The sequence below is a fragment of the Macrotis lagotis genome, chromosome 4 (genome assembly GCF_037893015.1).
Source record: "Macrotis lagotis isolate mMagLag1 chromosome 4, bilby.v1.9.chrom.fasta, whole genome shotgun sequence".
In the NCBI taxonomy this organism is placed as follows: domain Eukaryota; kingdom Metazoa; phylum Chordata; class Mammalia; order Peramelemorphia; family Peramelidae; genus Macrotis; species Macrotis lagotis.
Window position 1 is genome coordinate 247,987,187 of NC_133661.1, and position 19,893 is coordinate 248,007,079.

The 19,893-nt window shown below is 36.6% G+C and overlaps 1 protein-coding gene across 1 annotated transcript in view; it reads left to right on the forward strand.

The window, feature by feature from the left end:
- The window catches only part of TGFB3 (transforming growth factor beta 3), a 33,666-nt gene that overhangs the window by 4,334 nt on the left and 9,439 nt on the right, over window positions 1-19,893 (forward strand). The window contains exons 2-4 of the mRNA XM_074236275.1: window positions 7,062-7,311; window positions 9,065-9,194; window positions 18,741-18,848. Of these exons, the coding sequence (XP_074092376.1) occupies window positions 7,062-7,311; window positions 9,065-9,194; window positions 18,741-18,848 (488 nt within the window). The remainder of the gene's footprint in view (window positions 1-7,061; window positions 7,312-9,064; window positions 9,195-18,740; window positions 18,849-19,893) is intronic.

A 19,893-nucleotide genomic window follows, 5' to 3' on the forward strand; every position in this document is an offset into this window, starting at 1 on the left:
ACTACAACAAATAGTAGAAAATCAAATACAAAATATGTACAAAGTATCTTCTGAGGGTACTAACACAGAAAATCAGAGAAGAGTTAATAAAAGAAGTGGTAATTGAAGTTTTGAAGCAATTGAAGGGAATTTTCAAGATGGATTAACAAAAGAATATATTACAGACCTGGAGGATTGCCTTTGAAAGAGCAAGAGATGAGATGGTGGGGGGGGTCCTGCATAATATAGGTATCACAACAGACACTGAGGAGAGTCTCCTAGGAAATAGTAAACAATGACTCCTGGAGAGCACAAAGTACCAGCAGCAGTAGCAGGCAGGATGGTCTGGAGGATTAAAAAGTGAGTAATGTGCCCAAAACCTGGAAGGGTAAGCTGGGGCCTGGAGGGAAGGCAAGGGGGAAAAGTAAATTTTTCCTAGAAGTAAGGAAGAGTCATAGGGTAATGAGTGATGTGGTCTGATCTGTCTTTCAGGAATATAAATTTGATAACTGTGAGGAGGACTGATAGGAGAGGATAGAAACTGGAAGCTGTGAGACCAGTTTGGAACTTGTTCCAATAATCTGATAAAGAGTTGATGAGTCACTGGTCTAGGATAGAGGTTTTCTTAATTTAAAAAAAAGGGAATGGATGGGAAGCTTATTTGTGGAGGTAGAAACCACAAGACTTGGCAACTAATTATAGCTAAAGGAAAGGGAAGAGAACAGGAAGATTCTGAGGTTGTGAATCTGGGTACTGGAAGAAGGATAGTGAGGACCCTCAACAGAAATAGGAAAGGTGAGGACTAAAGGAAGTGTTTAGGAGAAAAATCAGATGGAGATATGCAGCAGGCAATTGCTGAGGTCAGGGGGTAGTTCAAAAGAGCTCAAACTGAATGATAGTTGAAGCTATGATGAGATCAATGAGAGAGAGAGAGAGAGAGAGAGAGAGAGAGAGAGAGAGAGAGAGAGAGAGAGAGAGAAGAGGGGAGAGACAGGGAGTTGGGTCAAGTATAAGCATATTGAGGAAGAGAAATATCTGGAGAGGTAGAAGTAGACTCTAGAGACCAATATTAGTAAAACCCAGGAAGGAGTTAAATCTTGGAGGAGGGGGTATTCAATAGTTTCAAATGCTGCTGAGAGGTCAGGAAGGCTAATTTAAAAAAAATCTTGGAAAAATCAGTGAAATACTAAACTGAATGGACACAATTCATAGGATCACAAGATCACAGATTTTTTTTCCTAGAAGAAACCTTAAAAGTCATTTAGTCCAACCCCTGGCAGCTAGATGGTGCCATAGTGTACAGAGAACTGGACCTGAAGTCAGGAAGACTTCAAATACTTCAAATCTGACCTCAGACAATTACTAGCTATGTGATCCTGAGCAAATCACTTAACCACGTTTGCCTCAGTTTCTTCCTCTGTAAAATGAGCTAGAGAAGGAAATGAGAAAACCATTCCAATATCTTTGCCAAGAAAAACCCAAATGGGATCTTGAAGAGTCAGACACAACTGAAAAACATTTGAACAACAAACCTCTGTCTTCAGCTTCAACATACTTTCTACTATTCTATATTTCTGCTTTCTTTTCCCCTATATTCAATTTACCATAAATTTAGGCCTTTGAAATGCTAATAAATTCCTTTTCTGCCACCAGCTGCTTTTCTCAGTAAAAGAGGAAGAACACTGGATTTGGAGTCTAGAGAGCCTGGGTTCAAATTCTGACTCAGCTACTTATGGAATTTCTTGTATTGTTTATTTTAAGTTAACATAATGAACTTGGCCAAATGATGATCCTCTCTGGGATTGTTTCTCTATTCAAATGCAGATTCAAAAAATATTTCTTGGCTACAATGAGTAAGAAATTATGTTAAACATTGGAGAAACAGAGCAAAATGAAATGTTCTCTGCTCTCAATTTACTTATATTCTCTTACAACAGGCAACCAGTTCAGGGGAGCCCTTAAGAGCCCTTAACAACCCCAATAGCTATAATATAAAGGAAAACTTGAGTAGTGAGAAAGAGTACTAAAAATAGAGGGTGGTAAAGAAGAAATCAAAAAAGATGGAGAAAGTGGCACCTGAGGAGAGCCTGGAAGAAAGACCTTGACTTAGAGAAACAGATGAGGAAGGTGGGAGTGCATGCATGGATGAAGGTATGGGTGAAGGCAGAGATTAAATGACACAGAAGACCAGTTTGAGGAACCAACTAATGGTCTGGAACAGAGAATTTGTGTGGGAGAGTTGAAGGAAATAAAAAGTGGAAAGATAGTTGAGAGACACTGTGGAAGTCCTTAAAATTTAAGCTGGTGAGTTTCTCTTTTATCCTCCAGGCAATGGGAAGCTCTGAAAATGTTTGAATATCATAGTCAAACTTGTGACTGAGATAATTTATTTTTTGTAGTTATGTGATGGGTGGATTACATATTCCCTTCCCCCATCTGCTTTTCTTCCAAATGTTGATACTATTGCAATCCTAAATCACTCAGGTTTTAATCCTTGAAGTCATTCTTCACTCTTCTTTCTCTACTCCCTCTCCCCCACCCCAGCCCCCACCATTTCCAATCAGATGCCAGATTTTGTTGCTCCTATCTCCTTAAGATACTCTCTTATTTGTCCCTTTAAACCTATGCACAGTGTAGTCTACACTAGTTCAGGCCCTTGACACCTCTTTCCTGGACTATTGTAATAGTTTTCTAATTATCTCCCAGCCTCCAGTCTCATCCTTCTCTAATTGATATTCCATAAAGCTACCGAACAGATGTTGCAAAAACATAGAGCTGACCTTGTTACCTCTCTTCTCCTCTTCCCTCCCTTTCTCTCCCTTCTTCTTTTCTCCCCTCCCTTCCCCTCCTCATTTGTGCTTTAAGGTTTTCAAATTACTTATAAATTGTTATCTCATCCCCATTTTACAGATAAGTACATTGAGGCAGACTGGGGTTAAGCAATTTGCCCAGGGACATACAGTCTGTAAGTAACTGAGGTCAGATTTGAACTTAGGTCCTGTTTTTTCTATTCACTTTACTGTACTACCTAGCCATATCAGGTAAATACAAAATACAAATAATAAGGTAGTACACAGACAGTGAGTGATTGAGCAGTCCTAGATGCCATGTCTTCCTATATTTGAGGATGGTATTCTTCTGGGCTGGGGGACTTGAATTCTGAAAAGGCAGCCAGCTGCTCTGAAACTATCATCAATCACCTTCCTTCTCTTGAATATTGGCTCCCTATTGATCATTTCCAATGGTGAGGTCACTCTGCCTCAAAGAGAAAACAACAAGCATAGTAAAATGGAGAAACTTTACTTCCTTTCTACTGCCAGTTATTGTGGTCACATTCATCCCCAAAGAGGAGAAAAGACTAAAAGATGACTTTGGCATTACAAAACCAGGAGAAATCAGGAAATCTAAAAGAGTGTCAGATGGGGGGAGGGGAGGAGGGAAGATAATGAGTCCTGTTTCAGTTTGTGTATATGCATACATGTGCACACATGTCCATTCATACTTACACATCACATACATATGTAGTACCCACAAGATGGTTGATAATATATTACAAGAGTTTAAGAGAGATATTCAGACAGGATTCATTGATTTCGGAGTCATTTATATAGAGGTAATGGAGCTTCTTGGGAGCCAATGAGATCTCCAAGAAAAGTATGTAGTGAAAGCAAAAAGGACTGGAGAGAGACCCCCAAGAATAACTATTGTAACCACTACCTCTCTTGAACACCATGAGAGGCATAGTATATGAAGTACTGGACTTGGAGTCCAGCAGCCATGAGTTCAAATCCTACATCAGACATTTCCTAGCTGTGTGTTCAATGCAAGCTGCTTAACTTCCCTGAATCTGTTTCTCTTTCTATGAAATGGGAATAATAATAGTATCTGCCCCACAAGGTTGTGAGGATAAGTAAGAATATTGGAAATTATTTGCAAATTATAAAAATGTTTCAGAAATGCAAGCTAGCATAATTATTATACATTATGTAATTCTTTTTGCTGCTTAATTAGTTATCTGAAGGAAAGCTAGCAATGACTGCTGTTTATAATATACATTATTTATATCAGGTGAAATTTTCCACATTATTTACTTGCTATGGTTCCAAATTCACTGGGTTCCATATTTCTCTTTCTTCAATGTTATTACCCTTCCACAATATAATATATTATAATAATATACAAAAATAACATATTATATTACTATACTTAATATCATAATATAATATTAAATGGGCAGCTAGGTGGCACAGTGAATAGAGCACTGGCCTTGGAGTCAGGAGGACTGGAGTTTGAATCTGACCTCAGACACTTGACTCTTACTAACTGTACGACCTTAGGCAAGTCATTTAACCCTGATCACCCCACATTGAAGGCCATACCCAGTCATCCTGATTCATATCTGGTCACTAGACTCACATGGCTCTAGAGGAGAAAGTGAGAGGGTGACTTAGCACAGCTCCCCCTCACTCAAATCCACTTCAAGTACTTGTCATGGCATCACCTCCCTGATGAAGGACAAACATTATGAATATAATACTAAATATAATAATATGATACAATGATATAATAATTTTCTAATGCCTATTGTGCACTAAGTACTATGCTAAAAACCTTACAATTATTATTTCATTTGATCCTCACAACTTTAATGCTATTATTTATTATCCCCATTTTACATATGAGGAAACTGAGGCAAACAGGGTTACACAGCTATTAATTGTCTGAGATTAGATTTGAACTCAGATTCTCCTGGCTCCAAGTCCAGTGCTCTCTCCATCACACCATTTAGCTGCTTTGCACATTATATTAACTTGTTCTTTACTTCCTCTTCCAGAATGATTCTTAGCCTTGGCAAATGCCAGACTTACTGCCCTGTCAGTCCAGTTATGTCATTGTGTCCCAGATATATTAAAATGAGGCTGGATATTATGAGGAGACATCACAATACAGAGGAAATATTTGAAGTCAGAAGTGTTGGGTTTGAAACCTATCTCTATTAAAACTGGGACTTAGATCAAGTCACCTTAGTTTCCTTATCTGTAAAGAGAATGGATTGGACAGGGTCTCTCTCTGAAGACTTTTTCAGCTTTAAGTACATGCTTCTTGACTAAGAAAATGTGAATATACAGGAATCACATCAATAATAACAATAACAATAATAATAATGAGAATAATAATAATGGTTCACCCTTATAAAACTCCTTAGGTTTTCAAACTGGTTTATATTCAGGGTGTCTCAAAAAACTTAGTGCCAATTTTAATTTCTAATAGCTTGAAAAACTTGATCAAAGATTTTTTAGACACTCTATATGCCATTTTATTATCTCAATACTCAAGTATATAAATATTTATAATTTTGCCTAAAATTATTATAGACTATACTTTGACAATTTTTCTTTCAATGTGAAATGAAATTCTGGTTTCATTATCCTCTAAACATTTATATATTTGTTTTTCTTAATATCTGGTTCATTGATTTTTTTCAAGGACCAATGTCAGAATTACCAAATGGAAATTTCCAGACATAAACATTTTTTCTTTAAGATCAATAGCCCATGTGCTTATTTCCAGTGCTCCCTCTGGTCTTTCTTTAGTTCTCTATTTCCTGCTAAATCACAAATCACAAAAAACTAATATACTATCACTCTCTGTGTGTCTCAGTTTCCTCTTGTATAAAAAGACAAGATTGAACCAGATGGCTTAAGGTCCTTTCCCAGTTATTAGTGAATGATTCTATGATCTCTTCTGTGTTGGATCTATATCCCTGAGTTTAAATGTCATTTTTCTGTGTATTCTGAATGATCTGTCCAGAAAGACAGCTAGATGGCACACCTGAAGTCAGGTCCAGTTCAAATCTGGCCTCAGACATTTGCTGCCCTTTGCCAAGAAAATCCAAAATGTAGTCACTAATTAAAACTGGACACAATTGAGGTGACTGAACAATTGCAACTGCTCAGAATGCTTGTCTTATGGTGTTAATGCTGTGTAGACCTATAGAATATAAATTTCTATCATAGTACAACTAAATATTGCTAGTTCACTATAATCACTTAATTAATATTTGTTGATTAATTGGACCCTGAGGTTAAAAATGAAATCAGAACAGAAAAGATTCATTGCAATTTTCCCTCCCTCTCAGCTAGTAGAGTTTGGGAAAAGACAACTCAGGAAGACCTGAGTTCAAATCCAGCCTCAGACATTTTCTAGCTGTATGACCTTGGGCGAGTCACTTCAACTTTGCTTGTTTCAGTTTCCTCAACTATAAAATGTGGATTACACCTGCCTCCTTGGATTATTGTGAAGATCAATTAAGATAATATTTGTAAGGTACTTAGCGAAATAATTAACCCGCAGTTGTGGATGGCTTTACCTCTTTTTTAAAAATTAAAATCATTTTTATAGCTATATTTTTTATTTTTTATTACCTGTATCTCTCAATATATTTCTTCCTCCTCTCCCCCAGAGAGCTTTTCCTTGTATCTATGAATAAAAATAGCGGGGCAGAAAAATAATTCAACAAAACTAACTGATCTTTTGAAAAAGATTAACATATAAACAATACTCCCCACCGATTGACCTTCACTTCTACAAAGAAGGGATGAGAAATATCTTATATCTTTTTTTTGGGACCAAACTTGGTCATGATAAACCCTGGTATCTAGATCTTGGGCTAATAAAAATGGAGCTAGAAAATATGTTAGAGGCTAGAGAATCTAACTCCTCAAAAGTACATATGAGAAAACTGAGGAACACTTCTGTAGACACTGCAATTCCCAAAACGCTGAAGATAAATGGTCAGATGTTAACCGTAATGAAGATAATGAAAGGATGGCATTGACTCGAGCAGGGTGGGGAGGAAAGGAAGGACCTGGTGACACAAGGAATTTGTTTATTCCCTGGGCATGGCAACCAATATTGTGAGTCTCATGTGGTCATACATGTTCCACTCCACTGTGAATACTACATTTCCCAAGTGATGGATCTCAGTACCTTCCAGAATCTTTTGATGTCTTCTTCTCTAGGTCAAGCCCCTTGGTGGTCTTAGATAGAAGGGTGCAGGGGTAGAAACTTTTCAAGTAAAGTGGAGAACCATGGATCAATGACACATGCAGATGGTATGGAGGGGTTCTTAATATCCTTTCTTTCTTCCTTTGTTTTTTCCTCCTAGATGAGCTGAGTGTGTGTCCCAAAGGAATTACCTCCAAGGTTTTCCGTTTCAATGTATCCTCAGTGGAGAAGAATGGAACCAACTTATTCCGAGCTGAATTCCGAGTTTTGAGGGTGCCCAATCTCAACTCCAAACGAACAGAACAGAGAATTGAGCTCTTTCAGGTGAACACCCAACCCCTTCTCCTCCCATCACTGCAGCAAAGGCTCCTTCCCTGATGAATTTGAGACTTTTCTTTAAGTGATAGACAGCATTCTCCAATTTGAAAGAAAACTACCATGTTCTTCTTGGCAAGGGGGTGCTACAATGAAGAGTAAAAAGATTTCAATTCCAATGCCATCTCTGACACTCTGTCTTTGAAACTTGGATCAGATTATTTAACTTTATCAGGTCTCAATTTCCCTATTTGTAGAAATGAAGGTATTTCATTAGATTGCCTTTTTGGTCCCTGCCAACTGACTATCAAATAAAATCCCTTAAGTTCCAAAGGACAAGTGTTATTGTATTCATTTGTTTGAAGAAATAAAAAAAATGGGGATCCAGAGAGGTTGTAATTTTCTTGAGGACACACAGTTAGCAAGAGAGCAAGACTAGAACTTCTCCATCCAGTGAATTGGTGTTTCACTTTGCTATACTTCTCACCGATGACATTCCCATCATTGGCCATCCCCATCCATGACATGTATTCCCCTCCTTTCCTCTATTTCAGTCTTTCTCTTCAAGACATAGTTCAAGACAGAATTCATCTTTAATATTTTTTTCTGAGCTAATTCCTACCTTGCTTGACGTCACATTAACTCCTATTGGAGTTTGAGGACATACAACTCTCCCCTTCTCCCCTCCTTGTACCCAGTTGGCTTTACCCCACCCCAACCCAAACCTAGAATGTATTCCTTCCTCATAAAATTCCTCTCTTCTTTCAAAAAGGGGCAGTGAATAAGAGTGTTGAGTTTGGAGACAGAAAGATCTAAGTTCAAATCCTGTCTTAGATGCTTAGTAGCCATGTTGTGACCTTAGCCAAGTTCCTTAGTCTCTATCTGTATTAGCTTCTTCACCTGTAAAATTGAAATATAAAAGCATCTATTTCTCTGGGTTGTTGGGAGGATCAGTTGAAATATTTGTACAGTGCTTTATGTGCTAGCTATCCTGTAAGACATATTGTAAACATCACCTTCTACATAAGGCATTTCTTGATCCCTCCCCAAATGTGAGTGTTCTCCCTCTCAAACTACTACCTCTCAACCCCCCTCTACAAACTAGCTAATCTACCTTATGTTTATTCTCTTTATATTTCTGTATACATTTATTATAAGTATATGTTGCTGTGGTGGTTAGTTGTGTACAACCTTTCATGATCCCATTTGGGGTTTTCTTGGCAGAGATACTGGAAATAGTTTTCTGCACCACCTGGCTGCCTGTATGTACACACACACACACAAACACACACACACACACACACACTTACAGATATGTAATATCTGCATGCATGTAAGCATACACCACATTTCATATCTTCCCATAGAATATAAGCCCCTTGAGGATAATATTGTTCTATTATTTTATTTATACAAATATAAAGTACAGGGTTTGGAGCAGAGTAGGCACTTAATAAATCCTTGATTGATTGGTGAGGGTAAGGAAAGAACAGGAACAAGCAGTGATTAAATTCCTACAGTTAGTCCTATCTCTCAGTTCCCTGTTTATCCTATAAATAGCTAGTTTATATATAATTTACTTATTTCTTGCTTCCTTCATTAGATGGTGAGCTCCTTAAGGGAAGGGTCTATCTTTTTAATATATATATATATATAAAACCCTAAGGTTATATAGGCTAAGGTTTAGCCTAGTATTTGGAACATGGTAGCTATTTAACAACTATGGAATGCTTAAGAGCTCATTCCTCTTTCGGACCCACAGATCCTGCGACCTGATGAGCACATTGCCAAACAGCGCTACATAAGTGGCAAGAACCTGCCCACTCGAGGTACGGCAGAGTGGTTGTCCTTTGATGTCACTGACACAGTTCGGGAATGGCTTCTGCACAGAGGTAAGCCTTGGCTCCTCTCTGACTGGCAGGGCTGGTTATTTCTGGCTTTTCTAAATGCATTGCCACCTGAACCACCCACAACAACTTATGCCCCAGGATGTGGTTGGTATGGACTTCACTAAATCTGAGGCTATCTATGTGATGCCTATTGAATCTTCCCATACAAAGGGTCTTGATTTCCTCAGCTGGGGAATATCCCAAGTGGTCACTTGCTTGATTACCTTCATCAATATAGATTGCAACTTGTCTGTTACTTGTTCAATCATGAGCCCATAGATTTAGAGTGGGGAGAGGGGGAAATAGTCTTAGAGGCCATTGAGTTCAACTTTCTAATTTTATAGATGAGGAAACTAAGGCAAGTGAAACTAAGGTAAGTGATTTGCCTTGGATCACTTGATTAATAAGTGTCTGAAACAGGATTTAGAGCAGTGGATAGAGTGTTGGGCCTGGAATCAGGAAGACTGATCTTCCTGAGTTCAAATCTAGTTTCAGACTCTGTGTGACCCTGGGCAAATTACTTAACCCTGTTTACCTAAGTTACATCATCTGTAAAATGAGCTGAAGAAAGAAAAGGCAAACCACTCCAGTATCTCTAGCAAGAAAACCCCAAAACGGGCCATGAAGAGCCAAACACAAGTGAAAGACAATTGAGCAATAGCTGAAGCAGTATTCCTGATGCCTGGTCCAGTGCTTTATCTCTTACTTGGATACTGTTTCTATTGTTTTTTTTTTCTTTTGTTAAGTGACTTGCCCAAGGTCACACAGGTAATTTTTAAGTGTTTGAGGCTGGATGTGAATTTATGTCCTCCTGACTCCAGTGCTGGTGCACTATCCACTGCACCACTTAAGTTGCCCCATTCTATTGTTTTTAAAAGGTATGACATGCTAAGTAAGCCTGAGGAAGGGTGGGTTAGGGTCCTTCCACAAGTTCTAAATCAAGGAAGGGCCCAGTCCTTTTAATGTTTCCTCTTCTCCCAGTCACCCTATTATTATCTCCTTCTGTTTCCCTAATAGAATACAAACAGTTCCCAGCAGAACATGCCCTGGGGCTTTCTTCCCACTTAGGCAGAATTTCATAAAAACCTAACAAAAAGGGAACAGAAAGGAGAGGTCTGTGAATATTAAATTCCTCTTAGACTAACTGCCTGATGTTAATTAGTTTCATCTGGATTTCTTTCTTTTCATGACTTCCCTGCTTTGAGAAGTTTGCAGTGACCAATATTTGTAAGAAACCTGATCTACCAACCATAGACAGGTTGCAATCTGCATTAGTTGTAGCAATATATATGGAATAAACACTCTGAGAGTTTCTTGTGTGAGGAAATCAGGGTCATTTGTATATTTTCATAAACAGTTAACAGCTAGTGACACAGTTAGTCACACACATAGCTTTAGCCAAGTCCATTCCATCCCTGCCCTAGGCATAAGAAGTTATGTAATCCACTTTATTAGCTTTTCCTAATATATGTGGATCCATCATTAACTAATCATAATAGTTCTGTTACCAGAGCTCCTTGTTTCCTCAAAGGCAAATATTTCCATCAGAGTGTGGGAGGTGAACAAAAATGTCTTCATTTATATGACATTTTATGGTTTTTTTGTACTTTCATACATTAATACAAAAACAGCCTTAAGAGGTAGGAAAGGTAGATGGTATGTCTCCATTTGCTTGGAGAGAAAAACAAAATCTGAGGACCAGAAAGTCTGAGTGACTTTCCTGAGGTCACAAAGCTAATAAGATAGCTGGGACTTTTATTGTAGAGTCATTTCAGTAATACTCTTCCTAGTTCCATTTTAGGTTTTCTTGTCAAAGATGTTACAGGGTTTTACCATTCCCTTTTCCATCTCAATTGACAGATAGGGAAACTGAGGCAAACAGGGTTAGTGGCTTGTAAGAAACCTGATCTACTAACCATAGACAGGTTGCAATCTGCATTAGTGGTAGCAGTATATGGAATATACTGCTAGTAAATGTTTGAGACCATATTTGAACTCAGGAAGGTGTCCTGATTCCCATACTGGTGCTCGTGTGCATTTTGGCATTATCTAGCAGCCACAGCTGGGACTAGACTTTCTCAATCCCAATGTGACAAAGTCACTTTACTGTACATCTCACAAATAAGTGGCTCAGGGAATAGAACAGTGGTCCTGGAGTCAAAGGACCTGAATTCAAATAATCTCAGACACTTGACACTAGCTGGGTGACTTTAGATAAGTCACTTGACCCTAATTACATCACATCCAAGGTGATCCTCCAGTTGTCTGATTCATGTCTGGCTACTGGACCCAGATGGCTCCAGAGGAGAGTGTGAGACTTGACTTTGCACAGGACTCCCTCACTCAAATCCAATTCCTGTGCAAGTCGTGACATAACTTCCCTGATGACATGGTCTTCTTCAAGAATGAAGAACAAACAACTTCTCACATAGCACATTCCAACTCTCATCACTGGGTCTTTGCATTGACCATCCTCCAAGCATGGAAGCATGGAATGCATTCTCTCTTTATGTCTTCCTCACAAGCCTCTTCAAGAGACAGCTCAGTTACCATTTTTCAATGAAATTTTCTTCTGTTTAATCCAAGAAAATTTGCCTTCTCTCCTTCCCACTTCTTCCATCCCTCTGAGAAAGAAAGAACAAAATCTCTGCAGTGGATAATCAATTGCTGGATCTGGAGTCAGGAAGTCTCATCTTCCTGTGTTCAAATCCAATCTCAGATTCTTATTAGCTGTGTGACTCTGGGCAAGTCACTTAACCCTGTTTATCTCAGTTTCCCTATCTGTAAAAATGATCTGGAGAAGGAAATGGCAAATCTTTGCCAAGGAAACAGAAATAGGGTTTCAAAGAGCCAGACATGTCTAAAAAGACTGAACAACAAAAAGTTGAGCAAAGCAAGTTCCTGAATTGGCCATGTCCAAAAGAAACAAATGCTTAATTTGCACTCTGAGTCCATTTCTTCTATATCTGGAGATAGTATGTTTTATCATGAAGTCTTTGGAACTATAATTGGTCATTGCATGGATCAGAATTCCTAGATCTTTCAAAGTTGTTTCTTTATAATATTATCATTGTACAAATTGTTCTCCTTGTTTTCCTTCATTTCATTTCATTATGCATCAGTTGGTACAAGGCTTCCTTGGATTCTTTGAAACTGTCTAATTCATCATTTCTTCCAGCACAATAATGTTATATCACATTCATATACCATAACTTGCTCGGTCATTCACCAATTGATAGGTACTCCTCAGTTTCCATTTTTTTGTCACCACACAAAAAATAAGAACTGCTATAAATATTTTTGTACTAGTGGATCCCTTAAAAAATGGACCCCTTTCTACTTTCTTTGATTTCTTTGAGGTTTAGGGTCTGTTGTCTCAATCAAAGGTTATACATGGTTTAAAAAACTTTTTTTTGGCATTGTTCCAAATTGTTTTCCAGAATGGTTAAATGAACTCATAATTCCCACAAAGCATTATTTTAACCTGTTTTCCCATAGCTCAAGCACCCTTTTCTGAATGAAGCCTCTTTTTGATTCCCCTAACTTCTAGTGTCCTCCCATGCAGACTGCTTGCACTTAACCTCTTCATATATGGTTACTCATTTTATATTTATACTGAATACATTTAAATAGGTAACTGTCTCTCTCACTGTAATTTGAGCTCCTTAGTCTGCCAAGTAGTAGACCCTTAAATCATGTTTATTATTTTTAAATCATACATATCTGGAAAACTACATTGTTACATTTCCCAGATGGTAAGTGAAATGCTGCAAAGTTATAATCATTCCTGCTTTCAGTACAGGTGGAGACAATGGCCCCATCTGTCTCCACCATCATTTGTTTTCTTCCTTTTTTGTCCTTCATGTTTTTTTTAATCTTTCCCTTTGACTCCCTGCCTCCTCTCTTTTCAAGACCTCCTGACTGGACCAAGTGCTGCTGGACCTGGCCAGACAATTTTACATATGTATTTGTTTGTATTTTCACCTTATCCTCATTTCTTAACTCTACTCATATATTTCACCTTTGACCTCCTAATTAATAGACTCATACAGTCTTCAAACTGGAAGAGATCTTTGGATGTCATCTAATCTAAATTGTCACCCAGTGTGGGAATTTATGGCATGGTTATCCATCTTGCCCTTGAAAACTTCTAATCCTGAAAAAAATCACTGTTAAACAAAGGGAGTTGATAAACTACTCTTGTTTCCATCTCTTTTAATTAGATAAAAGAGCCTGCTAAATGTTTAGTTAGGGAAAGTTTTTTTTTTTATTTTATACCCCTATACCTGGCTACACAACCAACTGAAAAAGGCTTTTCTTAATCATATGATTAAAATTGGAACTGGTACAAAATGTCTATGTATGTTCCATGATCTGTCCAAGACACTTCCATTTCAAGCCCTTAAGATTCTCTTGGAAGCTGGTTTCTTAACCTCTCCACATGGAAAGACTTTCATCTCAAGTGATCTTCCCATACATGATTTCCAGGGTGTTCTGCACATGAGTCAGACCCCAGTTACAAAGCAGTAGTGATTAGAGACACAGGGAGTAGATTGACATACCTCTTCTAGAACAATAGCAGTGTTGATTTGATCATGATTCTAGAATTGGAGAGGAAAAATTTACATTCCTAGAAAGATTGTCCAGCATGGATATAGTGTCCCTGAAACAGTCTGAAATGTTTTTTTCTTTGACTTCACATGTAGTTTAATTGTTGACTTTTTTCCACTCAGCACCTTAATTCTTTTTTTTTTTTAGGTTTTTGGCAAGGCAAATGGGGTTAAGTGGCTTGCCCAAGGCCACACAGCTAGGTAATTATTAAGTGTCTGAGATCGGATTTGAATCCAGGTACTCCTGATTCCAAGGCGGTGCTTTATCCACTACGCCACCTAGCCGCCCCAGCACCTTAATTCTTAATCCCTCTTTTACACTCCAGCCTCTGAAATCACTTACTTTGTTTATGATTATTTCCTCTATAACTTTACTCTTCCTTTTAAATACTTCTCCTTTCCCTCCCATCTTCTGTCTGTTTCTCTCTTGAATATTATGTATAACCATACTGTAATTATTACATTACTTTTTGTGTATCAGCTTTGCTTTGTCTGGTTCAGAGTAGTGTGAGGTTTGTGTTTTTCACATTGCCTTTCTCCATGTTTGCACATTTTAAAAAAATTTTGCACCCCAATTATGAGACATTTTCTTCCTTGTTTCTTCCTTGGTATATTCTTTTCTTTTTCCCTTTTCTGTCCTCTCTTAAGACTACCAATACAGAACAAAACTACCTTCAAGCCCTTAGTTTATTTTATTTAATTCCCTCTATGACCCTTGAAGATTATGAAGAAGTGATTTGTCTCTTCTCCTGTTCATCTAGCATTTCCTGGCTGCCAAAATTATTTATCTTCCTAGGCTTTTCTTGACTCCTATGCTTACATTTCAAAGTTTTTGTCAAGCTTTGATGTTTTTTATCAAGAATGTTAAAAGGCAGGACAGTTTGGTGGTGCAATGGATAGAGCACCAGCCCTGGAGTCAGAAGAACCTGAATTCAAATCTAGCCTCAGACACTTAATAATTACCTACTTGTGTGACCTTGGTCAATGCCTTGCAAAAAAAAAAAAGAGTTCGAAAGCCCTTTCTTCCATTAAAGGTCAAGATAATTTATTTTCACTTCTATAGAGTGAATTATTCTTGGTTAAAAGGTTTTATCTTTTGCCTTTTGGAAATTATTCCAAAATATTCCAAGTTTTTCTCTTCTTTATATGTTTCTACCAAGTTTTGCGTGAACTTTATATGCTTTCTTGACCTTTGAATTCTATGTGGTTTTTTTTTTCTTTAATCTGAAACCTCTAGATTTTGACTATAATACTGCAGGAAATTTTCATTTGGGGTTTTTTTCCAGATAGTCAGTGAATTGTTTCTGTTTACATTTTGCCCTCTAGTTCTAGTAAATGTGGGATATTTTCACTTATGGTTTCTCAAAACATATTTAGGATTTTTGTTTGGCCAAGGTTTGAGAGAAGGCGGTCTGATAGTCTTTATATTGTTTCTATGCTATACATTGATCAAAATTGAATGTGTTGAGAGAGAAATCATAGCCTTAAGAAAAAAATAAAATATAAGAGAGAGCAAAATTACATAATAAGATACCTTTTTTTTTTTTAAATTAAAGATAACAGTCTTTTGTCTTTGTTTAAACTCCACAATTCTTTTTTTTGGATACAGATAGCATTCTCCACCACAGATACCCTAAAATTGTCCCTGATTGTTGCATTGATGAAATGAACAAGTCCATCAAGGTTGATCATCACCCCCATGTTGCTGTTAGGGTGTACAATGTTCTTCTGGTTCCGCTCATCTCACTTAGCATCATAGAACATTATTTTTTGATAGTAACCATATATTTACTTGTATTTGTTCAATCTTTTGATTTTATGCTTTTCCCCAAATTCAGTAAGGATTTAGGTATTGTTGTAGGTGTGTTAGATACTAGGAATAGTATCTAGTAAATAGGAAATAGGAAATAGGAAATAGGAACTGGGTAGGAACCTCCTATAATTTCTAATTTTTACATTTTTAGAATCAAGAAACACCACAAAAAGCAGCATTTCCATATACAAAATATAATTTAAAAAGAGTCATGCATGAAACTGCAATACAGATTGTTTTTCCTCTTTAAGTCTATATTTTTCCCAATATTTTTCTAATTTTTTGTTGCTTCAACATTGAGTTATATTTGATGTTTTAATTATCAAGAAATCTTCTATTGAGTAAGATTTTTCTGCTACTAACCTAACCTATTTATTCTTTTTCCAGTGTTTTCCTCAGGAGTTTTTAATTTCATTTTTTTAAAAAAGGCTTTTGCTTTATTTCTTCCAGATACTCTTGTGGCCCTTGTGGTCAAACTATTCTTTTTTAATGAGGCTTTGCTAGCACTTATTGTAGACCTATTTTCTTCTGAGCTTTCCTTTTGAGTATCTCTTAATTCATGATCTCTCTGCATAGTGTTCAGTGTCTTCTCTCTCTTATTTTATCTCCAACCTTAGGTCTTGATCTGAGATTTTGTGCTAGGTTCATGTTCTACCCTTTCCCATATTCTTGGATGATGTTGTTAGGCTCTGTTTGGACCTAAACTCAATTTTCTGAGTTCCTGTCACTGACTTTTATCTTTTCTAAAATGAAAGGGCTCACAGTAGCAGTAAGCATCAGTATCTTATGTTAGAGGAGGGACACTGTTATTGAAGTCTTCTTTCCCCACTGGTCAGAAATGAACTGCAATCCTCTGTTCTTCCTAGAACTTTCTCTGTTGGAATATTGCTACTGTCTTCCATCCTGCTGGGAACTATAATAATAACTGAAAAATATATAATGCATTTAAGTTAACAAAGCACTTTAGATTCATTATCTAATTTGAATCTCACAATAACTTCGTTAGATACAAGTATTATCCATTTTACAGGTGAAAAAACTGGGGGTCAGAGAGGTTAAGTGACTTGTCTAAGGTCTATACTTCATCTGTAATGTCATACATTATGTCTAAGAGATGCCTAATAGGACAAGTATAGGAAGAATGCAAATTGCCCAACTTATGATTTGCCATTGGATGGAACTGAACTGAATTAGTCTATTACTCTGATATATATATATATATATATATATATATAGGATAGTACTATAGATGGACAATTGACTGTACCCCAAACTGAATAGGATACAGGCTTTATCCCTTTTAAGAAACTGCATTATACTGTCTATGATTCCCAAGTTGCTCCCTGGAATTAAAATCAAAGCAAAATTCCTTTTAATATAAGTGTTCCCTTGTTATATGAATGTGAATCATAGAATGCCATATTTCATTAAAAATAAAATTCATTCATGAACTAAAAGTCAATAGTGGCAATAAACATGTTGCCTTAGATACCTTGTAGATTAGAATTAGTAAAAAATGATGACATAAAGAACATGTAAAATTTAAAGAGAAAGTAAGACTATTATATAATTGCACTGATGCTTGAAATATTAAAATATCTGCAGCAGTGGTTCTTAACCTAAGGGCCATAAACTTTTTAAAAATTGATAACCATATTTATACTTATTATATTTCCTTTGTAATCCTATATATTTTATTTTATACTTTTAAGAACCTTATTCTGAGAAGGGCTCCATAGGCTTCATTAGACTTCAAAGGAACAAAATTTTTGTTCCATAAAACAAAAAAGCTTAAGAGTCGCTCCTCTGTACTAAGGTCTCTGGATAGTTGATTAGATTGACTTTTGGAGAGTTATAGAAGGATCTGGATAAGAATAACACAAGGTAAAATGCTATGAATAGTTTATGAACTATGACAAAAGGGGGCTATCTACATTGATGAGATTGTGAAACATTAAAAAGTTATATTCAATACCCTAAGCAGGTAGTTACATAGTCTCCCTTCAACTCAAACTCTTCTATGAGATTTTCCATTTTAGAAGATAGAATTTTCTTGTAATTCTATTCTCTTTATCTGAACAGTTACAATCTTTTCCTTTAAGCTGCCAAAGAGTATATGTAGTTATAATGTTGAGATTAATGACCTATAGCTTGCATTAAAGGCCTCCTATGATGCTTCACTGTGTCCTGAGAATGACTCTGGGTTTCTCAAGGCTATAGTGAAGAAGCACATGTTTTGATAGAGTTAAGCTCAAAAAACTTTTTGAGTATGGATTTAGTTCCAACCATCCTATGAAATGATCACATTATTTGAATTTGTGTGACATATTTCTTTTGGGCTGGATCTAATGCATATATTTCAAAAAATTATAACTTTGAATAGTGTGAATTACAATATGTAAAACCACCTCTGGGGTTTATTATTTGTATTAAACAGAACCTAGCAGCTGCTACTGTAACAAATGATTCATGAAAGCATGCTTGTTTCAGTCAGAAGTGTATTTAAAACTGAATGTCTAAAACAACTGGGGAAAATTTTGTGATAGAATAGGAACTTCTTTAGAGCAAGGAATCATTCTACAAAAGTTTAATATATAAATGAAAATGACCCCTAAACATTCATTGATGTTGAGATTTTCATAATAAGAAATGAAGTTGACCTTTAATAAATTTTTTTTTCATTGATGGTTCTCTTAGTTGCTACTCATTAATCCTAAAAAGGGGGTATTCATTCTGAATTTCTTTGTGACTTTGAGCAGGATAGTTTTTTATCACTAGAATTATGGATACTGTATATCCTGAGAGCAGAAACTAGATATCACTTATTCTCGAATCTTTCTTCCACCTCCTAACTACTATCTAGCACATTACATTGTATTATAGTGAGTATCTATGGAATGCCTATTGAATAAATGAATGAATTCTTGAAATTTCTTTTCCCTCCAAGGTTAGATTACCCACAAAAATGAACTCTGGGGGCTTCTTCCACTTCCCATTATATTTTACAGAGTGGCACTCTCACTCTCAACTTTTGAAAGGAGGGAGTCTGGGTCTACATCTGTGCTGGCTTTGTACTTTCCCAGGAAGCAAAATCTATTTCTCAGAGACCATGTCTTTCCTCCACAGAGTCCAACCTGGGGTTAGAAATCAGCATTCATTGTCCATGTCATACCTTCCAACCTAATGGAGACATTTTGGAGAGCATTCATGAGGTGATGGAGATCAAATTCAAAGGTAACAGTGTGTGTGTCCAAACAAATGGGTCTGGGGAAATAAATGCAATTAGATGGCGAAGAATCTAGGCAAGATTCCAAGAACAGAAATCAAGGGTCCAGACACAAAACTGTTTGAATGCTGTGTACTATGTCTCAAATATATGTGTGTGACTAAACATTAGTCTAAAAATAATAACTCTTATTTATATAGGTCTTAAAGTTTTTCAAAGCACTTTAAAGTATTGCCTCACTTGATTCTTGCAACTTGTGATGCTTTTATTATCTGCTTTTATTTTTGTTTGATTTTGTTTGCTTGTTTGTTTTTAACTAATGAGAAAACCAAGGCTCTAAGGGATCTGAGGCAGGTTTCAATCCCAGGTTTTTCTGATTCCAAGTCTTGCATAAAATATCTATTATGCTCAACCAAATGCTTCTACCTTTTGCTTCTCTGAAGTTCATCTCTCTTAAATTCTGAACATTGTACAATATGAACTATCTATTTTGTTCAACAAGTGATTACTTTTCATCAGAAAGAAGACATTCTAATAGGAAGGCATATGGATTTATTCAGCAAACACATGCATACATATAGTTTTATATTGAGTTCCAATATGGTTCATGCCTGATAGTTTCATGTATATATTGGAATAGCTAGATGGCACATAGATACAATGCACATCCTGGACTCGGGAAGTTCAAATCTGAGTTCAAATCTGGCCTCAGATATTTACTAACTGTGTGACTCTGAGCAAGTCACTTCACCCTGCTTGTCTCAGTTTCCTCATCTGTAAAATGAGCTGGAGAAGGAAATGGTAAACCACTTCAGTATCTTTGCCATGAAAACCTCGAATGGAATCATAGATAGTAAGTGAAAATGCTAAGCAAAACATATGTGTACATGCTGCTGCATTCTGTATTTTTTATGTTGCATTTATGAAACATGTAAAATCATTTCTGTATCTAAATATGTTTCTAGGAAACTTTGCTCAGATGTGCTTACTAATTTTCAGCTCAAGTTGCAATTTTTTCATTCATTTTCTCAGCTTTGGTGATTGAGGCATGCT